The sequence below is a fragment of the Meleagris gallopavo genome, chromosome 6 (genome assembly GCF_000146605.3).
Source record: "Meleagris gallopavo isolate NT-WF06-2002-E0010 breed Aviagen turkey brand Nicholas breeding stock chromosome 6, Turkey_5.1, whole genome shotgun sequence".
Lineage (NCBI taxonomy): Eukaryota > Metazoa > Chordata > Aves > Galliformes > Phasianidae > Meleagris > Meleagris gallopavo.
In genome coordinates, this window is record NC_015016.2 from 26,456,615 (window position 1) to 26,476,970 (window position 20,356).

General features: G+C 34.5%; 1 protein-coding gene across 4 annotated transcripts in view; it reads right to left on the minus strand.

Moving 5' to 3' along the window:
* DGKB (diacylglycerol kinase beta) overlaps positions 1–20,356 on the minus strand; it is a 331,647-nt gene that overhangs the window by 11,909 nt on the left and 299,382 nt on the right. For all 4 annotated transcript variants that reach the window (XM_010712729.3, XM_031553913.1, XM_010712725.3 and 1 more), the window contains 2 exons: positions 5,660–5,780; positions 3,623–3,683 (listed from right to left, as the gene is read on the minus strand). In XM_010712729.3, the coding sequence (XP_010711031.1) occupies positions 3,623–3,683; positions 5,660–5,780 (182 nt within the window). The remainder of the gene's footprint in view (positions 1–3,622; positions 3,684–5,659; positions 5,781–20,356) is intronic.

A 20,356-nucleotide genomic window follows, 5' to 3' on the forward strand; every position in this document is an offset into this window, starting at 1 on the left:
AAAAAAAAAAAGCAGTGAAAACAATACAATTTGATGCTCAGATTCTGCATCTTATTATACTGGAACAAAGTGACTTTGTCAGACTGTAGTCTGCATGTATTCAACATATTCAGTAATTCTGGATGTTTATTAGAATTTTAGACTGAGGCAACTCACAGAGCCTATAGGAATACATTCATGCTCTCTTTTAGGGATGCTAGTTGATTGTGCAGTATGAGAGCATAAGAGATAACAAAAGAATAACACAGCAACTTCTTTAGTACTAAAACTGACCACAGGAATGAAAAATCACAGATCATAGCTTTTGGGGAATCACTGCATTTTTATATTCCATATTCCTTCCTTCCTTCCTTTCTTTTTTCTTATTTATTTATTTATTTATTTATTTATTGAGTCCATACTGTCATTTTAGAGAGACACAGTCTCTGTGTGAGAGAAAGGACAGGAGAAGTAAGAAAGGTAAACTTGTTGATTTCTTTGGTGGGAAATAGTCTGTCAAGCCTGTATGAGGTGCCTGCATCCCATACATAACAGGGATTTAATATAGCCTTAGTCTGTATAATGGAACATAGCAGGAGATTTTTGATTCGGTTGAACCTGATTTCTTTGAGAAACCATTTGCAAAATGCTGTCATTTGTACCAAAAACATAAAGAAGAAACAGAAAAGAACTTCTGAGCTCAGCCACTTGCAACCTTGGGCAAGGTTGATTCAATACATGCTGGTTGTACTAATTTTCCACTTGATCTCTCAAATTTTTTTTAGGTCAGCCCCTAAAACTACTGAACTTAAAGGAAACCAAAATTCCTGATGTTACTACGTCAAAATCAAATGTGCTTTTTCAACTTTTGAAAGTATTACTGGAGGGAGAGAGATAGCAGTCTTTTTTTCAACAATAGATTTATGTCTGGAGCATTCAAGAATCAAAAACGTGAGGCTCAGCTTTCCTGTCTAACTGATGGACATGATCTGTGTATGTGAATTAATTGATGTGCATAGAACTTGTATATACAAGCAGACTAGTACTGAGTTGGGACAGTAGCTTCTGTCCTGTAAATCACATGGATAGTAAACTAATAAGGGCTTTCTTTCAGCATCCTTATGTGAAGCATGGGAATGTCCCCCATATGTTACAATGCATGGTGTTTGAATGCCAGCACTTTCTTAGAATGGCCTCAGTTTCTTGTAAGATTAAGGAAATACATTTACTAAGAGTGGAAATAAAAGGAAAAGCTAACTCGTATACCATCTAAGAAACAAAACTCCTGGATTTCTTCATCTGAGCAAGTTGTTTTCTGCTTAATTGATCATTTGCTTGAAGGTAATTCTAGGAAAAAACTGCAATTTTGTTTTCAGAGAAGACAAAAATACACGATTCTTATGTTGGTCTCATCATATTTTTTCTGAAATTTGAGCTCTTTCTAGTTCAAGTAACAGGCTACCTAGCTGGCTACACATAAGAATTAATTATGATTTTATATTTTTTCAGACTAGTTCTGGATACACATTACAGAGATCATTCCTATATTTATGCGATCAAATACACTTTGGCTTCCAAGGACCCTTCTGAAACACACATTCAGAAATTAAATCTAACATCTATCTTTGGCATTGTCACAGGAGCAATTTCTAGTACTTTGCAAAGCAGGAAAAACTTTAGCATACTGATGGAGAGGGGAGAGGTTGCAGTATACCCTTTTTTTTTCTGTGCGAAATTTAGAGAGGCAATAATGTGAGGAGCAATTCCATAAATAAATTAAGATCCTCAGAAGAGACATAACAAACAAACAAAATATTTCCTGAAAAATGAATAATATAACATAAAATACTTATTCTGGACCTAAATTCATAGTGGTGCAGTAGCTCAGAAAAGAAGTAGCTCTTCTCATATGAAAGAAAAACAGTTTACAGTGGTTTTTTTTTTTACATAACACAAAGTAGTTTCTCTTAACAGTGTTATATCACAAGGGATAGTTTCCACAGGAAAGTATATGCCACTTCTATCTCATGTAAAAAGTTTACTTTAATTGGACAGGAGTAATTATCAATAACAATTTACTGTTTCCTTAAGGCAGTAAATGAAATGTAAAAACTTCTCTTTTTCCAGATTTGTCCTAAGTCGTGCAGGCAGCTTCTGCTAACATTATCAATCAGATAGCACGGATTTTGCACAGAGCAAGAAATCAAGACAAAAAAGAAGCATGCCTTATTACTAGCATCCTTCCAGAAGTTCTATTCTGTAATCTGTAATTGAAAAATTACATCTTTTTCTTGAACAAGTAAATGCTGGGTGTAGCATTGTTCTGCAATGAACCACTGGTATAGAAGAGGTAAAGATAATGATATTTGGAGATAAAACTCCAAAAGGTTGATCGGATTACATCAGAAAATCTCCACTGTTCTGCCTTCACACAGTGTGTGTTTACACGGTTCCCTTCTCATTGCAGTACCGTTGCAGTACTCACCATAGAGAATTAGATTTCAGGCACTTTCCCATGGTTCAGCTGTACACTACAGAATATCCAGCAAACCTGGACTATCACAACTCTTTTATTTCCTCTTAGCCCATACGTTACCAGCTCTCAGGCCTGTTAGCACATTACTGAAGGTGCTCCCTCTAATTTCTCTGTGTTGCCTTTAACTTTACTAGAGACAATGATAATGAAAGTGATCCAGAACCTGAATTTGGAGAATGACTCTCTCTTGTGGTGGAATACCTTCTTCCTTGGCACATTACTGTCATTTACAAACTGTAAGGTGACAGAGACTCAGCTACTTAACAGTACAGATTCTTTTTAGTAGAAGTCAGTAAAATTGCATACTAAAGCACATCACTATGACTATATACAATAACGAAAAGCTTAAAACTCTTCAACATCTTAATCTGCTTCATTACTCTCTATAATTTAATCAAAGGCAGATGACAATGGAGAGCTCTTAGTGTTTTAACTTTATTGTGCTGCTCCCTCAATCGAACAGAGTAACCAGAGTTACTCAAAGACTCTTCAGTGAGCAAGCTCTTCCCTATATGATCAAATTTAGAGGAATGGATTTCTTCTTCCTGTTTATTTGCCTTCATTTCTCCCTTAAACCAATTTTTAATTATTATTTCAGTTGTATAATTCAAACAGTACAGCTGAGGCTTCAGCTTTAAATACAATGTTCTTGGTATGAACTCTCAAACACACAATGGAAATCTTGCCTGAATTTTTACAGAATAATTATTTACTTATTAGAATCAAAACTCACATTGGTTCTTCCTCAGTAATGCAAGAAGAGACTATAGAAATAATACAGCATCAGAAATAAATGATCACATTGGGTAAAGCTATGCACCCTCTGAGTATTTTCCAAACATCCTAGCCTGTAGAAAAAACATGACAATAAATTGAAAAGGAGGTAGGTGTTGAGCTATACAATAACAGCATATGAACATGTTAGTTAAGTAATTGAATTAATGATAAGAGTTGTCTCTTAAACTGAAAGATCTTGTTTCTTTCATTTCAAGGATTGAAATTAAATAAATCAGTAAACATAAGTGACTACGGTAATTTTTGTAATTAAAAAAAAAAGTTTATATACTTTTTGTTTAGTCTTTCTCCCATCAATAACTGTATTCTTACCGTGCAGGGGGTTTGCATCCAAGGTTCCCCATCTATCTGCATAGGCAGAGACTTGCTGGTCCTAAAGTGATATATTTCATAAAATAAGAAAATGCAACTTGACAAAATTGATAAATGTACTTTTAAGGAGACATATGTGATGGCACACATGTATACACCAGATTTACCCAAGCTTCTATGTAATCTCCAACATGCTTACGAAAGTAAACCAGTTGCTTAGTAGGCAGACACCTTGCACACATCTTGCTAGACTCTACTGTCTCATGAGAGAATAATCTTCAATTTGTGAAATAAAGACAGAATTATGCAACAACTTCAAGAATAAACTATTTACAGGAAAAGAAAAAAATATGGAAATCTGTCGCTATTTTTTTTAAATTTAGACTGAATAGTATAAAGAAGAGGAGAAATAAATCTTAGCTCTCATATTGCTTTACTAAAATCATAAAAGATAATTTTATGCTTGTGCCTAACACCAGGTTAGACAGATCAGTAGCCACAGACAGTTCTATTGTGTTCAGTAGATTTAATTTACCATGTTATAAATTGTTAGTAAAGGGTCATTGATTTTAATATTAATGTTCAGATAGTATTCTATGCCTACTTTTGGGTACCACATTTAGAAAAGCATAGATAAATGAAGAAAAAAAAAGGAAAAAAAATTTTAAAAATGATGATCTTTTAAATGACCTTTTCCAACTCTATATTTCTGTGTTATAGCAAACTGTGTTATAGTCTGGACAACTCAATATAACATGGAACAGTCAATTCTAACGGTGGAAAAATGAGTCAGCTGATCACTCATGATGTGGAAACTCTAGGTCGGACATTATTTAAAAATGACTAGCAGGTTGTAGTGTTAACCACAGTAATCAACAGCCAGAAGAAAAAGAAGGAAAGAATATTCAATGAAGTCTCATATAAGTTTGAAATAATTCTAGTTCTTTTGCAGTTCTTGTTGATTTGGGATTATAAATATTGTCTTGGTATCCAGGGAAGATTGGAACGAATGACTCTGCATTCTCATTTCTCTTCCTCACCCTCATGAGAGAGTAATTTGAAGCCAGCATTACCTGGTCCTTGAGAATAGTCTCAAAAATAGGCCACAAGCTTCAGGAATTCCTACTTACTATCTTTAAGTTTTGACTTCTACTTTTCTGTTAATTATCACACTTTATATCTAATTTCAGTCTTGGTCTTTTTATTCTATAACTTTTGACTTAACTATTAAAATTTTGCAAAATTCTTCCTGAAAAATTCTGTACTGATGAAGTTCAATGCCTTTCTCTTTTCCAACCCTTATTTAATCCAAAAGTTAGAATAATTATTTTTTCCTTAAGATTGAATCCAAACTTCCTCTGTTGTAAACATACTGGTCACTGTTAGCATAGTAAGTTATAAAACACAACTAAGTTAATCTGCTCCACTGCTCATAGCTTACACATATCAATGTATTTATTAATAGTAACTTGCCAGTGTTCAGTAAATAACAAACGAATTTAAAAGAGAGCACTTTGACTTTCATGGATCAAACAAGTGCTTTACAAATACTAATTGTATGCTACTATTCTCTGGTGAGAAATGCATTACAAATGGGTTAAAATGTGTCAAAGTAACATTAAATACCTTTTTGCTCTAATCTGCACAGAGTATATGTCAATAAAATAACCCTTCTCCTCCAATTGCTTAACAATATTTCTTCATAGGTTGAAATGACAGTTAAACACAACATGTAAAAACTGAATGTAAACACCTTCCTCCCTTCTTTTTCTTCTTTCTTTCCTTCTTTCTTTCCTTCTTTCTTTCTCTCTTTCTTTCTCTCTTTTGTACAGTTAAAGCAAGAAAGATGTATGGGCACAGAAAAATGAATAGAATACAATTTGATATATAAATTGATATTCTCACAAGCATTAAGTTCAGTAATTATGACTATTAAACTGTTAAATAAACTGTAGTGGTGAAATATAAATATCAATTGATAATATATAAAACTACTGTTCAATACAACAGTGCAGGACAAATTAGATCTGTCAATACCTGATGACAACGGATGAGCACTGGGCAAGTCTTCTTCCAGCACTTTTCAGGCCTGTATATATCTGACCCATCTCCATGGCTCCTTCCAGACCAACCACTTCCATAAGCTGGTCACTAAGATCTGAAAAAGTTGAAAAAATTGCATTTGGTCTAGATGTGATATTGACAGTTTTCATCCTAATTAGCAAGCTGGTCAGAAGACCAACTATATACGATAATAGATAAAAAATGATGTGAACTGCCTTTTCTAATCACTAAGAAGTGATTTCAGTTTTAAGTTTTGGAGCATCTGGGCCTGTTGGCACACTATTCTAAAATACCTTGAAAGAATGATTCCAAAGTACAATGATAAACTCCATGGCTTGTTTAAATTCATACACAGAAAGAAAAAATCTCTCAGCAAATGAGAAAACAGGAAATGCTCCTTTTCATAGAATGAAATGTTTGCAGCTTAGAATTTTTTATGCTTAAATTTACAGATTTATTGTTTCAATAGATATTTAAAATCTGACACAAGAAAAACCAGTGCCCCATACAGTGCTAGTATCTCTTTCTAAACATGCATACAACTCAAATTCAGACCTTGTGTGCATGCATTATTATTGTTTTTAATTATGAGACCATACGTATATATTTTTTTGTATCAGATTTTTGCCGCAATTAGATTCACAGATTCAATGCAAAAAGGGCAGAAAAAACTCTTATCAGCAGCTATTTTGATACCCATACTGCATTTTGATTACATAGCATTTTGACATTACATTTCCAAAAACATGTAAATAATGTACCTGTCAAAATAAATTTTAGTTTGCTTGACTTCAAGGAATGAGGACAAATTTTGTCTAGAATTTTGGATACAAACAGAAATACAATCAGTATCTTAAATAGTATTATAGCAGTCTGGTTTGAAAAGCAAACTAGTAAGGTAATGAAAATTATCCAGAAATAACTAAGGTGCTTTGTATGAAATATATAATATGCTCTGGTTTAAACACATGCTGCCAAGACCAGATGGACAAGCAAAAAAAATTTTTTTTAGCTTTATATCATGTATGTTTTATAGATTGGCTGTTAATATCCCTGTTTCCAAAAGATAGACTATTTGGTAAAGCAGAGCCATGAGCTAAAATGTTAGTCTATCATCACACTAAACAAAACAAAGATAGGAGAGCACATTACTCTTCACGTATTTTAAATACTTCACATTTTAATGAAGGTAGAATTTCATGCTAATTATTATATCTGTAATTCTAGTCCAAAGTTTCAAACTGAATCTTTTCTGTTCACTTCTTTGGGCTTTGAAAGAAGATAATTAACTAGAAGAAATACTGTGATAGGTGAAAAAAATATATAAAATCAAATTGGATTTATGGTCTGGATTATTCTGCTTCCAATCAGGAAACGTGATGCTATCCAGTGCCTTCATTTTCTTAATATTCTTTGCCATTTTGATTTTCTCATCACATTATATTAATGGAGCAAAAATAAACTGTATAACTTGCTATTAAAGAACAAAACAGACGGCAAAATATTTTAATATAATAGGATTAATTTTAACAATTAATTTTTATAGTTAGTATCTCTGTAACACATGTAAATCCAATTTTGCATGTTGAGTTTTCTGTTGAATTGTTTAAAGGATGGTATTCTCTTTAAATATTTTCCTTAAGTTACTCATACGCTTTTAACTCAGATTTAAACAAATTCTGCTTTTCTTGATAATCATAGATTTAAATGGGAAAGTCCCACTAATTTACAAAAGCACACAAAATTTTATAGAGGCACTAAATCACTAAAATGTTTCCAGCCAAAGAAAACATCAAATTCTTTTTCACTTGGTTATTAGAAAATGATTATTTTTTAAATGGGAGAATAATTAAGAACAGATTTTTATTACTGACAGCTCAGGCAACATATGCAAGATTCAGAATAGTGACATTTGCAGTGATATAAATTCGATGCATCATTTTTCAATAGCTGTAAGACTAGTGCCAGTAACAGCAGGTAACTAAGGGCCAAATTCTGCCCTTTGATCCATATCACACATCTCCAAAAACGTAGTGTATTACACATTGGAAGATAGAACTAAACAATACCCTTATCCATCAAAAAAAGTGAAGTATTTTCTAAAAGTTAGCATTTACCATAGTACATTCTCAAAGCAGGGTTATTTTAAGCAAAATATGAGTATTTTTAGAATCAGACTTAAATTAGACATAACCTCCCTTCAGAAGCAGTAAATGTTAAATGCAAAATGTAATTTGGAAATTTGGAAAACTTAACTTAGGGCTCATTAGTATTAGCACTGTTACTCATATATTCGACCTGATGGTTTTGTGTGCAACATTCATTTCAACAAATCCTTGAGTTAAATTACTTTGATAAGAATTTTGGGTGAAAAAAAAGCTGTGCGGATATTCTAGTGCAGTTCCTCAAAGGTGTTACATAAGCTTTAGTACACTGCTTGAATACAAAGGACCAAGACATCAATGAATGAATTGCATTTTTCCTTAAGGGGTCCGCACCAACAACTCTGAAAGAAAACTAAACTATCTTAAATGAGGTCAAGACTTATTTTAATTTAAAACATGGGAAAGGCAAAGTCATTCTTCATTCTGGTATGAAGTTGTCATTGATTTCTCAAAAGAACCTGTGCTGGCCTATGTACTGCTCAACATATTCCCCTAAATAGTCTGGGAACAGAACCAGATAGTAAGTTACTGAGGATTCAGCAAAGTAAAAACAATGGCCAGTTATAAAAACTGTTTAAGAATTTCACACTACAGAGTAATAGGCAACAAGAAAGCAAAAGATTGAATACATGCAATCTAATGTCCATTAAAGGAAACAGAGCTAACTGACAGAGTTAATGACATATGTGTAACCTGTTATATTCACGCATGCTTAGAAAGAAACATGTGTCCATACGTATATGTCTATATGTATATGTATATATTATACTGGGTTACTGTTGTCCTGCAGAAATTAAGATTATGTAGTTACTGTGGCTACTTCTATGACAATATCTGCTTGATGCTCAAAACTGATTTAAAAAAAACCTATCAAATATTATGACTGGTACCTCCATGTACTACAGAGTCTGTAGCTATGGTCAATCACCAATGCACAGAATAGCATGAAAGATAAGAGACGAAAGAGAAAAAGGCAACCAGACACAGTAAGAAATATCTTCTGTATGAAAAGAATTTAGACTAGGATCCTTCAGGGAGGAAGGAAATGAATGGAGGAAAAATGATATAGGCAGAGGAAATCTTGGGTAGTATGAACTAGGTAAATACAGTACTGTTATTTAGCATTTCTCTAAAAGCTAAAACTAAGAAATGTCATATCTCTTCTACAACAAACAGGAAAGCCTTTTTACATGATATTCTGTTGAACCACAGTACCATACCAGTCTTAAAAAATTCCTAATTCACAAACTGATATAGATCTCGCAGGGTATCTTAAAAGAAATATCAGTGTAAGTTTGCCTTCCTATGCTTTATTTCTAATCATGCAACACAGGCTGGTGTTAGAGGTCAGATACTGAGAAATGCAAACTTGTAAGTTGACCTAGCAGCACTGTTCTTGTTGCCTTCTTACACTTTTATTCAATTACAGTTCAGAATAATGAATGGACCTGTTCACTAAACATCTTGGTGGTCCTGTGTGGGATCAGAAGTTGGACTCTGTGACCTTTACAGGTCCCTTCCAACTTGGGATATTCTGATTCTCTGACTTAGAACAAGTTATAATGAGGATTTTCCTATGACACACGTGAAAACTGTGCCTGTGACCTAATTCAGAAAGTTATTTCATTTTGATCCTCAAACTATACTCTAAAATTACATGCTACATGTGTCTATCAAGTATAAATTATAAATTATTTCTTCTTAGGCAAATCGTATTTTTAGGCAGGTTGTATTTCTTCTGTCTTCTACAGATTTTATTCTGAAGATAAATTATTCCATTTATGACTGTGTTGATCAAATTTTCTGCATGATGCAATGCATGTTTCAGCTATTGCAACCAGTTTTTGGAGACTGTAGTTTTAGGAGATCAAAGGTTAGATTTTTCAAAAGAGAGTTTAGGAGCTAATAGTAAACAAACAGCAACTATCCCATACTGAGCAGCTTTTCCATCCAGCCAGGTCATTTAGCTGCCTAATGAGAGCTGAGGACTCACGGATAAGCTACAGTAGAATGCATCTCAGTGCGTTAGGAAAGTGTTATTGACTGGTGCCTTAGGGTTCCTGAGTTGGTTTGTTCTGCTTTGAGCTCTGTGAAAGAGCTGAAGGCTCCCTCTTGTCTTCTGTGCGAATGAATCATTAGGGTGTGTGGGAATGTTTTCACAGCACCATGCCTCTCCTGCCCTCTTCCACAAACCAAGTGACTTCACGTGTCTCTTCATATTAGCCCCTTCAGCACACAAAGGCAACTGTCCCAGGGTAGCACTGCTGGCAGCAGCTGGTGACTGGCATGCAGGGGAGCATCTGACCTCTTACACTCATTCCTGATGGGGAGGATGAAGTCTCTAGGGAGATGACTGCCTTTTCCCTCCCATCAGGCAGCAGGAGTAATAGAAGTCCAAACAGAAACTTACACAAATGGCAGACAAAACACAATCCGTGAATACAAGTCCTTTCCAGTACTGCCTAGGGCATGAAGAAACACACTTGGAGACTTTAAAGTTTCCTAGGAAGGCGTTTACATTTTCCATTAGCTTGGCATTAGTTGAACACTTCAATATTCAAAGTGAATACACAATAGGAGAACACATTTCGAAGGAAAGAAAAGTGGGGTAGTGAGTAGAAGCAGCATGATTAGAAATCCTGATTTACATAGAGAACTTTGCCTCTGTAATGGAACTGATTTTGATATCCAATTTATCTCTGCAATATATAAATATTGCTGTCCTGGCAAGAGATTGAATGACTATTATAATTTGGGGTTACTGCACTCAGGCACATTTGCATAAAAACACTGTTGGTCAGTGGTAAATCTGTCTCTGGCAGCAGTTTGTCTTCAGAGAGAAGGGACTCCATGGCTTGCGAAATGTAATCAAATCCTGGTAATCACACTGGAAATTTGTTGACTCAAGTTAAAATAATGGATAAGAATATGAAAACTGGTGTAATGCCAGAGGATCCTTGAAAACCTCCTGAGCTCAGCGGTCTGCACCACACAAATACTTCAGTATCTTCTCAGAACACTGGATGTATTAAAACTACTGTTTCCCATTGTGCAGGAATTTAGGGTCATTTCCATGACCATTGTACACAATACTAAAGATACATTTAATGTCACAAAGCTCATGGTTTCAAATGAACAGCTTTTTCTAGATTCTAGATTCCTGCTTACAAGAAATCATTAAGTCAAGAGCATTCCATGCATCCTGTTTTATTGTTATGCTACTTGAGAAGTTACCTGAAGTAACATACGCCTCAATGTTTATAACTGTTTATTTCAGAGTTGTACCTAGAGGACCATACAACATCAAGGCTCTGTTAACTTACTGATTCACAGACACATAACAAGAAAAAGATTTTATATACAAGAGTTTATAGTGTAGACAAATAAAACAGACAAAATATGGGGAAAAGTAATATTATCATAGCGATTTTACAAAGTAGAAATTGTGCACAGTTTTAGGTTCTGTAAAAGGTTCGTCCTCAGCTGGATATATTATGTGTGACCCAGGAGAGTCATATTATTCCTGCTGCTATATAAAGCATTAGGATCGTGAGTTTGCAGAAATTACTGGACAAATTCACACATGAAAATTTGTGTCAGACAGGAACTAAATCAACACTCTAATTTCAAGTTCTATTCTCCCTCTTAATACTGACTTTAGCATAGATATCAAGTCCTATGTCTATAACACTAGATCTAATTTTTTACTATTTTGAGTTTGCTTGTAAACATAACAAAATTCAGTTGGTTCCATACATCTATTTCATGACAGTATTGATTCCCAATTCAATTCTTTACTCTGGCCTTCATGTTTTTTCCCACTGCTAAAAATAAACAAAACAAGTTAAGTCTGCCTGTTAATGTGAGGAAAAGAAGAAATACCACTTCTGTAATATCCACCCTAGCGAGATACTCATAGCATGATAATGAATTAAGCGGATATTTTATACTTATATATAAACACATAGACAATCACACAGACATTTTATATCTATAAGTACATACACACATTTGATATATATCCAGATATATACACTTCTAAGAAGTACAGTATATTTTTGCTTTACCATCTGAATTAATGATATACTCTAAATAAGGTAAAACTGAAAGGGTGGTCTTTTGTATACTTAAAATGAATGCAGTTAATAAAATCCTGGGTTTGCTGAATTCAGTGGCAAAACTCTCACAGACTTCAACAAGGCCCAGAATTCACCCAGTGTCCTCTGTCTTGCATCAGAGCACCATGGAGGCTCTGCCTCATTTGGAACTGTTTAACTGATGCAGTTCAGCCTAATACTGTGTATTGGACCTTTTTCTTCCCCCATATATAATAATTTCTGGAATCCCATTAATCACAGAGTGACAAGCTTCCCCCCAGAAGTAGGAGTGCAAACAAGAAAGAATCAGTCCTTCTAATTGAATATTATAGGCTTTTGTAAAATGCAAGTGAACTATTTTTAAGCTTACAAGGGGAAGGAGAGTTCTTAAGAGAAACTTTCTTGATTAATAGTAAAAGAACAAAAATAGGAAAAATCCTCCCACCACCCCAGAGCATTCAAATTAAATAGCTTCAACCCAAACCTTCTCCCAAATACCAACGATCAGATGTTCAACATTTGAAACAAGAGGTTTCATCTTCCACTTCAGGAGATCATTATGGGTAAGTCTTTCATGGTAAAGCTTGGCAGACAAGATGTATTCTTTTTTATAGATTTACTCTTTTAATAGTTTGAGGTACAATTGCATTGAACATTCTGCTGCACCAAAAAGCCCCCTATTATTTTAATCTGTATTTTTAAAAGTTATTTGTTCAAAAGGATTTCACTCTGTTACTCTTATACCCCCTTCATCCAACAGAACAAAAGCTGTTCTATGAAAGGAGTCTAAACTTGGACAAACCGTAAAAAAAGCAAAGTTCCTCTCTGTTTTTATCAAATTTGATTGCTGCAGCTGTTCCCAGTTTCTGTATTTTAAAAATAGCCTTATTCAGTGCCTTGTTGGCTAAAGGCCAGAGTACCATTAGAACATGCTGTACGGAAAACCTCTATTCAGTTACAGATACAGAAATATATTTAAGATCAGTGGGGGTCATCTGCAGCAAACACTTGTATGGGGGAAAATGGAATTTTAATGTGCTTGGATTGCTCACCACTTTTAACAGATATTTAAGAACTTCAAACCGGACATCTTTCTATTTGTATTGGTATTCTCATTTTACTGAGCATCAGGTACAATACAGTATGAGCAAGTCAAGATCATTTAAACTAACAAAAATAGATCTAATTCTCAAATTACTTCTTAGTAGTTCTGGCATTCACTTTAAGTGGCTCCTAGTAATATTGGATATTTGATTAGCCTATAAAAATGCCACAGCCTAGAAAAGAAAAATACAGTAATATTGATGGAAATGTAGAAATCTGATCAATGGAAACCAGCTTTGATTTGTACATTTCTAAGAGAACTAGAACTGACAGGGGATAAATGTTCCCCTTCCTGCAGAGTAGCAAACTCTAATAATGGCATTATTCCTATATTTATCCAGCAAGGAGATGTTTTCTTACTTTTCCTCTTTTTTCTTCTTTTCTCTACTTTTCTCCTCCTTGTGCAATAGTGATTTTGGCCCAAAAGCTCATAACCTCCTTAAAGATTATCATTACTATTTCTCTTCATGATAAACAATTCCATTTTCAGCCTCTACTGTGTTGACACTCCATGTTGTTTGAAAATCATAGTATGAAGAATGGATAGTGGTTTGAACAACAGCAGTTTTCAGTTATTAACCTCGAGCCTAACCCTGGAAAATAATTCTGAATGTCACTGAGATGCATGATAGATCAAAATTTTTAGCTCTTTATGAGGGTTTAAAGTGTGTATGTCAAAGTGCTTGAAGCTACATTTTTCAACTCCAGCTGGAACTCCTGGTCCAGCTCCTGCTGGAGGCAAAGGCCTGTGGAATTGACACACTTACTTCTTAAGTCATTGTTTGAGGGGACACAAGCAGCACGTATGCTACCTCTAAGACTGAGCAAGAGCAATTTCTCTCCAAGGCTCAGTTCTCTTTTTAATATGGACAATGCAAACTTGAATATAGCAGCCCTACTTGGGAAATAGTCAACACATCTGGAGTTAATGAAAAAACAAGTTCTGTAATTAATTCTTGACCAGCTGCATTTGGACGATTCTAGGAGGTGGACAAGCTTGGTCACTCACTGGCATTGTGACAGGACAGACACAAACTAATTTGGAAGGACAGAGGACTTTTCACAATTTCATGGAAAGGCTCACCTTCCAGATTACTTTCAACAGAATAAGAGCAGAGTTCTTATGTAATTTTGGTCTCTTCTCAACAAATAATTTAAGGATGTATATTCAGAGATATCAAATGGACTTCATGTGAGTTGCAAACATGATTATGAAAAGCTCTGTTTATTCAGGCCTATTTCTATGGTAACTACTTTAGTATTCTGAAATCACATACCATAATTATAAAGCAAAATAAATAAGGGTGAGTGCAACAAACAGGTTTTCATTTACATATTTGAGGGAATCTAAAAATCCAGCCCTATTTGTATAACATACTGTGTGATCAATTTTGAAAAAAATCTTTCATCATTGTAATTCATGCATGGTAATAGTAGCTAAGTGTTCTTTTCCATGACACTATTTTGCACTAGGATGAGCAGCACAAGGGGACTGGCAATATTCTAAAGGTATTAAAGAAAGAAGATGCAGGTGCACTAATAAATGGATGGTCTTTGGATTATGGTATTTATGTCTGCTATGCCGAACTAAACAGAAACCTAAACATCACACATACAAAGTGGTACAACAAGAACATCTGTGTTGGGGGGCTGAACTGGCATGGCTAATACCTTCAGTGCCAGGTGCAAGGAAATTTCAGTACAGCTTCAGTAATTTCGACTGCTAGCATCCGTATGTATCAGATTATCTCTCCCATATTCCACTGGAATGTTTATGTAATACATCTGGCTTTAGATTCTAGCATAGCAAAGGACAGGTTTTAATCCTATTCTTGGATCTCAACCCCTTTTTTTTTTTGCCCCTATGTTTTTTTTTCCCCCAGAAATTTTAAATTCTAATGGAAAGTCACCTTCTAAAGAAAATCAACTTCAAAATAAAAATGAAGATTTTCATTTCAAATTCAAGTGACATACCTGTTTCATATAACGTCAATGGCATTTGGAGGAAGACCTGAAGAACTTGAAAGAACCAGACAGCTGGCTGGAACAATTGCTAGGAGATGCCAGAGCAGTCACTTATGATGTACTCATTAAAGTCCTATAATAATAGTCTTTGAAATATGAGAAATTCCTACAGAGTTCATTGAGGCCATGACCTCTTTCTGCATTAAGTGGCTCAGGCTCAATCTTTTATTTCTTAATTAGGCAAAGACTTCAGTACTCAAAGCTGAAAACTTACAAAACCCACCAGTGGATCATGTCAATTCAGATGGAAGTTAATGACCATGAAATCAATAAAAGCAGAAGGAATTCTCAAGAAATAACTGGGAAGGAAAAAAAAAGAAGAAATATGGGAATAAGATGACTGGACTTGTTCTCTAGGGTGAGTAGATTTGTTGTAGCACTGTAAAAGTGTTAAAACCAAAGACAGTTATGTTTATTCTGTCCAATACCTTTAACAAGACCAATATTTCTATCAGGACAGGAAGGAAATGTTGTCAGTAATAGAGCTGGACACGTTGAGCTTTGAAGGAATTCTTCAGAAAGACTTTTGGAAAACTGTTTCTCTCTCTCAGTAGTTTTAATTCACCTCTTTCCATCCCCAGGCACTGATTAAACCTCCTGAACATGTCTAATACATAATCAAAAAAGGAAAGGACAAATACACTTCTCTGTGAATTGGGAATATGTTTCAACACATTGTAAATTATCTTTGCTAAAGTCTAACAAGGTGTGACAAAAATACAATAAATACAAACAAGTCCACAGGGAACATATGCAAAAAAACATTAGAAAAGGTTGATTTTAGACAAAAAAGCTGTAGCAAATTTTCAGTCCCTATTACTCATCTTTTCTTGCTGCTTCAGTTCTAACGACAGATTCCTTCATTATTTTTTGACCTGATATGATAAACCATCTGGTATAATTATGTTGCAATTCTACATAAATAATTCGATGGTTGCTTTAAAATATATTTCATAAATTAGTATTATTATACATTAGCAAAACTCACTTCATTCAATTTCTACATTCTGTTGCTATGACTTTCTGTGTGCCTAGAGGACCTGGAATTCCCAGACAGCCTTGCAGGTAGCGCTAAGTCATCATGACCCCAAACAGTTTTTTGCAATCATACAAAATCCCATATGTTTAATTTATATTTATTGTATACTGATAGACTATCCTACTGTTATTCTAGCGTAGCACCACAGACTTCCTAAGAACCACTGCCCTGTAGGAAGACGTTAAAGGCTAATGGTCCTGATGGATCTTTTTCAACAGATTATAAATTATTTGGCTGATGGGGTTACCACATAACAGGACAAATGGCTGTGGTTATTCAGGACCCATTTAAGAAGTGGATCATGTTTCCCTCTCATAGGACATCTCAATCACACCCCAAAACACTTCTGGAAGTAGCTGGATTATCATAATTATTCCAATTTACACACGCATAGCTGTCAAGGCCAGAGGAGACCATCTTATTGCCGGACTCTGCAGAGAGACCTTTGTACCCACAGTTTCATCTATTAGTACGTGGGATCTTCTACTATACTTATGTATACATCACATGAGGAATCAGGTGAGAAGAAACAGAAGTCAGTGACTGATTGGATACATGGCACAGTGTTGCTCCTCAACAAGTTATGACAAGCATGGAGTAATAGTGGAAAAAAAATATATATATTTGCTGGTGATGAAAATGAGTATACAAAACAGCAATTGGTCATGAGCAAACATTTTGCTGCTATAAAGACCCAGCTGCTTTGGTTGACTAAAACGAAAAAGGAACAATGCTTTAGAAGATCTCACAACTGACAGACAACATGGAAAAAAAAACAAAACAGTAAGACTTCCTCACAAAAAATGAATATTCACAGTCTTTTTTTCAGCCAATCATAACACACCGGATTTCTTTGGGACTAGAGTCCTAGGAAAGAGTGACATGCACTGAACGAAAATCTACTCACAGCTGCTGAAACCAGTTTATTCTGTATGCTTGTTTCGGTCTCATTAAATATTCATTTATTGATATTAGACTTATGAAAAATTTAAGCATAATTTTAATCCTCCCTTATATGAATAGGAGAAATTAAAGGAACTGGGAATTCATCCTGATTTATAAGTATTAGTGGTACAGCTTGTGATATTTTCAGAAAAGGACAACAATATCAGAAATCAATGAAAAAGAATGTTTTGTACAATACCTAAATATTTAAGTATAATATCAACTTATGTTAGTCATATTTCAATAGTTGAGTTGAATGTTCTGTAATTGTGCCATCAACCCACATGAATCAAAGCTTTATTAAATAAAACTGTAAAAGCTGCCATTTGTTACTTTTAAAATATCTCATTTCTCACGGCATTTACTTGATAGTGGTCACTAGAGTTACAAAATGCTAAAAATATCAATGTTCTTGAAAACCTTATTTGAGTACTTATTGCAGAAGCTGAAGCATCTGTAACACTGCACGGTAGTTATTAGCTTCTTAATTCCTAGCAATGCTCTTTACAAAGTGGAAATAAATGGATTAGCATTTTGACTTCTTTTAAGTAAGCATTTTGTATACAAGTAACACAAAAGGAATTACTGAATCTATTTGAGCTGTAAATTCAGGTTTTTTTTCCAAATTAAAAACAAACAAACAAAAACAACAACAACATCCAGACTCCAAGCTGCTGCTAAACCTAAAACCAATGGAATATGCAATGTATTTTGTTTTAATTAAAATGGAAGTATATTGTCAAATTCAACAGGTACACAGAATAATTAAAAAGCAAGAATAAGAAAATCCTTCTAAAGTTAGCATTTGAAAAACACATGTAACATTTTCCATAGTTCTTGATGCAAGGGAAATAAAAATTAAACTCAAACAACAAGCCTTCTCTCACAGAGGAAGTTCAACAAAAGTTTGACTCAACTCACATTCAGGCATAATGAGAATTGGACCCAGTCCTAAACCTTTTGAATAAATAGAATAGTATTTTCTTAGAATAAAATAAAGTTAATCTGTGCTATTTTATTTGTAACATAAAAACCAATCAAATAAAAAGACAAAAGGAGAGCAGTGAGGGAAAACAGTTACTTGTTAAGTTTTGAGATACGTTTTTCCATCATATGTTTTCATCCAAAATATACTGGAACATGACGTTGCCAATGACATTCCCAGTGTTTAAACAGTTCTTTATATCAAAATACAATATACACATTGAAGTTTAAGGCACTTAACACAGGAAGTACAACGTACAACACTAAGGAGTACAGAAAGTGGAATTCACAAGAGCATTGAATTGAGGATAGGATGTCTGAATACTTACACTTTCTATGCTTTGAGTTCTAACTCTATGGCCTTGAAACTGTTTTTTTAACTTACTTTTTACAGTCAGTGTACATAAAACACTCCATAAAATCAATTTACAGAATTATCCATGTGGATATAGATAAACAAAACAACAAACCCTAACTCCTATAACTTATCATTTCTATTCAATCACACTTTTAGTCTTTTATTGGTTGAAGCTGTTGGTTGAAGATTTAATTAAAACATTATCAACAGAAAGTATTTGTTTGCCTGATCTCCATTACTTACAGATTTTCCTGCTGGAACACTCAAGCTGCAAAGGGTAAGACAAAGACTTCCTACTTTTGTTTTATTTCACAGCATTTCACAAAACAGGGCTATATGTTAAGTCTGTTTTGTAGTAATCGAGGAATCATGACTAAAGCTAGTAACATGAAATACAGATATTTATGTGGGATCTGCTCCAAAGCCTGCCAGTGCAGCAGGAATGAAATGACCAGTTTGTGTTTGGTATCTTAACTGCCTAAATGGATTTAATACTATATGCGTAATATATTACTAATGTAATAAATGATCGCTTAACCATTTTTATTTTATTTTTAACTATTGATTGCAGAGTGACAAAGACAGAGGGACAAAAGTCAGAGGTTTTGAATTCTGCTCAGCTGGACCATATCATGTAATTTCAGGAAACTATACAGAATTACTGTGAGGCTGGGATTCTTCTGGCTCTCATAGAAATGGGAAATAGGAAAGTTTTTCCTATAAGTTACCATAAAAATTTCCAACAGCTCCAGTTTCACATATGCAACCAATATTCAGTGGTGATCATCAATGATGCACTGAGCAGACTGTGGATTCTCCAGAGCCCACATTTGCTTTTTTTTTTTTGTTTGTGCCATACTCTCTTTCTCGTAATTCTGCTATCTGATTAGGCTCCATAGGAGGCACTAGAATATACATAAATAATAAGCAAGAGGAGACAATTACAAAAATAATGATTGCTACTATTAATCTAAGATATTATGATGTAAACTATACATTTCATATTGCTCTGTTAACTCCCAAGGGAGGTTTGTCTGAGAACACATACACATACATGCACAAGGCAGTATCATCAAGCAGTGTTTCCTCACCAGTTTAGCAGAAATTTCATCCCAGTGCAGATTGATGATTTACATTGTATTTTCCTTGGCTAACTTGTGAAATAATCCTTACTTCAGCTCCATCACTCAGCCTTCTTGCAAATGCCTGCTTATTTTTCGCAAATATTTTTTCCATCTCTGGGAATTTTAATAGGCATGAGTGAATGAGCACAGTTATGAAAGAAATTCATAGTATAAAGGAAAACCCTGAAATTCAGTTATTAATCAGGCATATCATCCTCATGTCTTTCTCAAGCTGACTAGGTGCTTGGTCATTTGGACAATGCCAATAATCTCTTTCTAGTCTGACCACCATAAAGGCACTTGTACACAGTAGCATGACTTGGCCTGTGAGCATGCCTGCATCTCAATAGGACTATTCATGAACAGATGTTACTCAGTGTGAATACTGGTTGAAGTGTTAAGCCTGTCCTTGCTCTTCCTCTTGTTACAAACATCAGCTGCTCAGATATTCAGACTCTTTTTTATGGCTTGTTGCCATAAGCAAACCATGTGGATTTCATCTTATTTTTTAAATCCACCATTCTTCTGTTAGCATTTGTAAACTAATGTTTTTATACTCCTCCCTAAAGTTTCTTCTGTGGATGATGACAAAAGATTTAAGACCAGTTAGTTGTTCAGCAGGTGGTCCAGTCTGTCAGTTTTCAACTCTTTACTGAACATCCCCTGACCATGCTAGTTTAGGCATTTATTTACTTTTTCCATGTATTCTTTTACTTCACTCATTTCAAATGAGCCTAATTAAAAGCTGACTCATTGTGCTTCCAGGTTTTCATACTAAAAAACAAAAACAAACCTGAATGAAAGGTAGGAAGGGAAGGAGAAAAAGAAA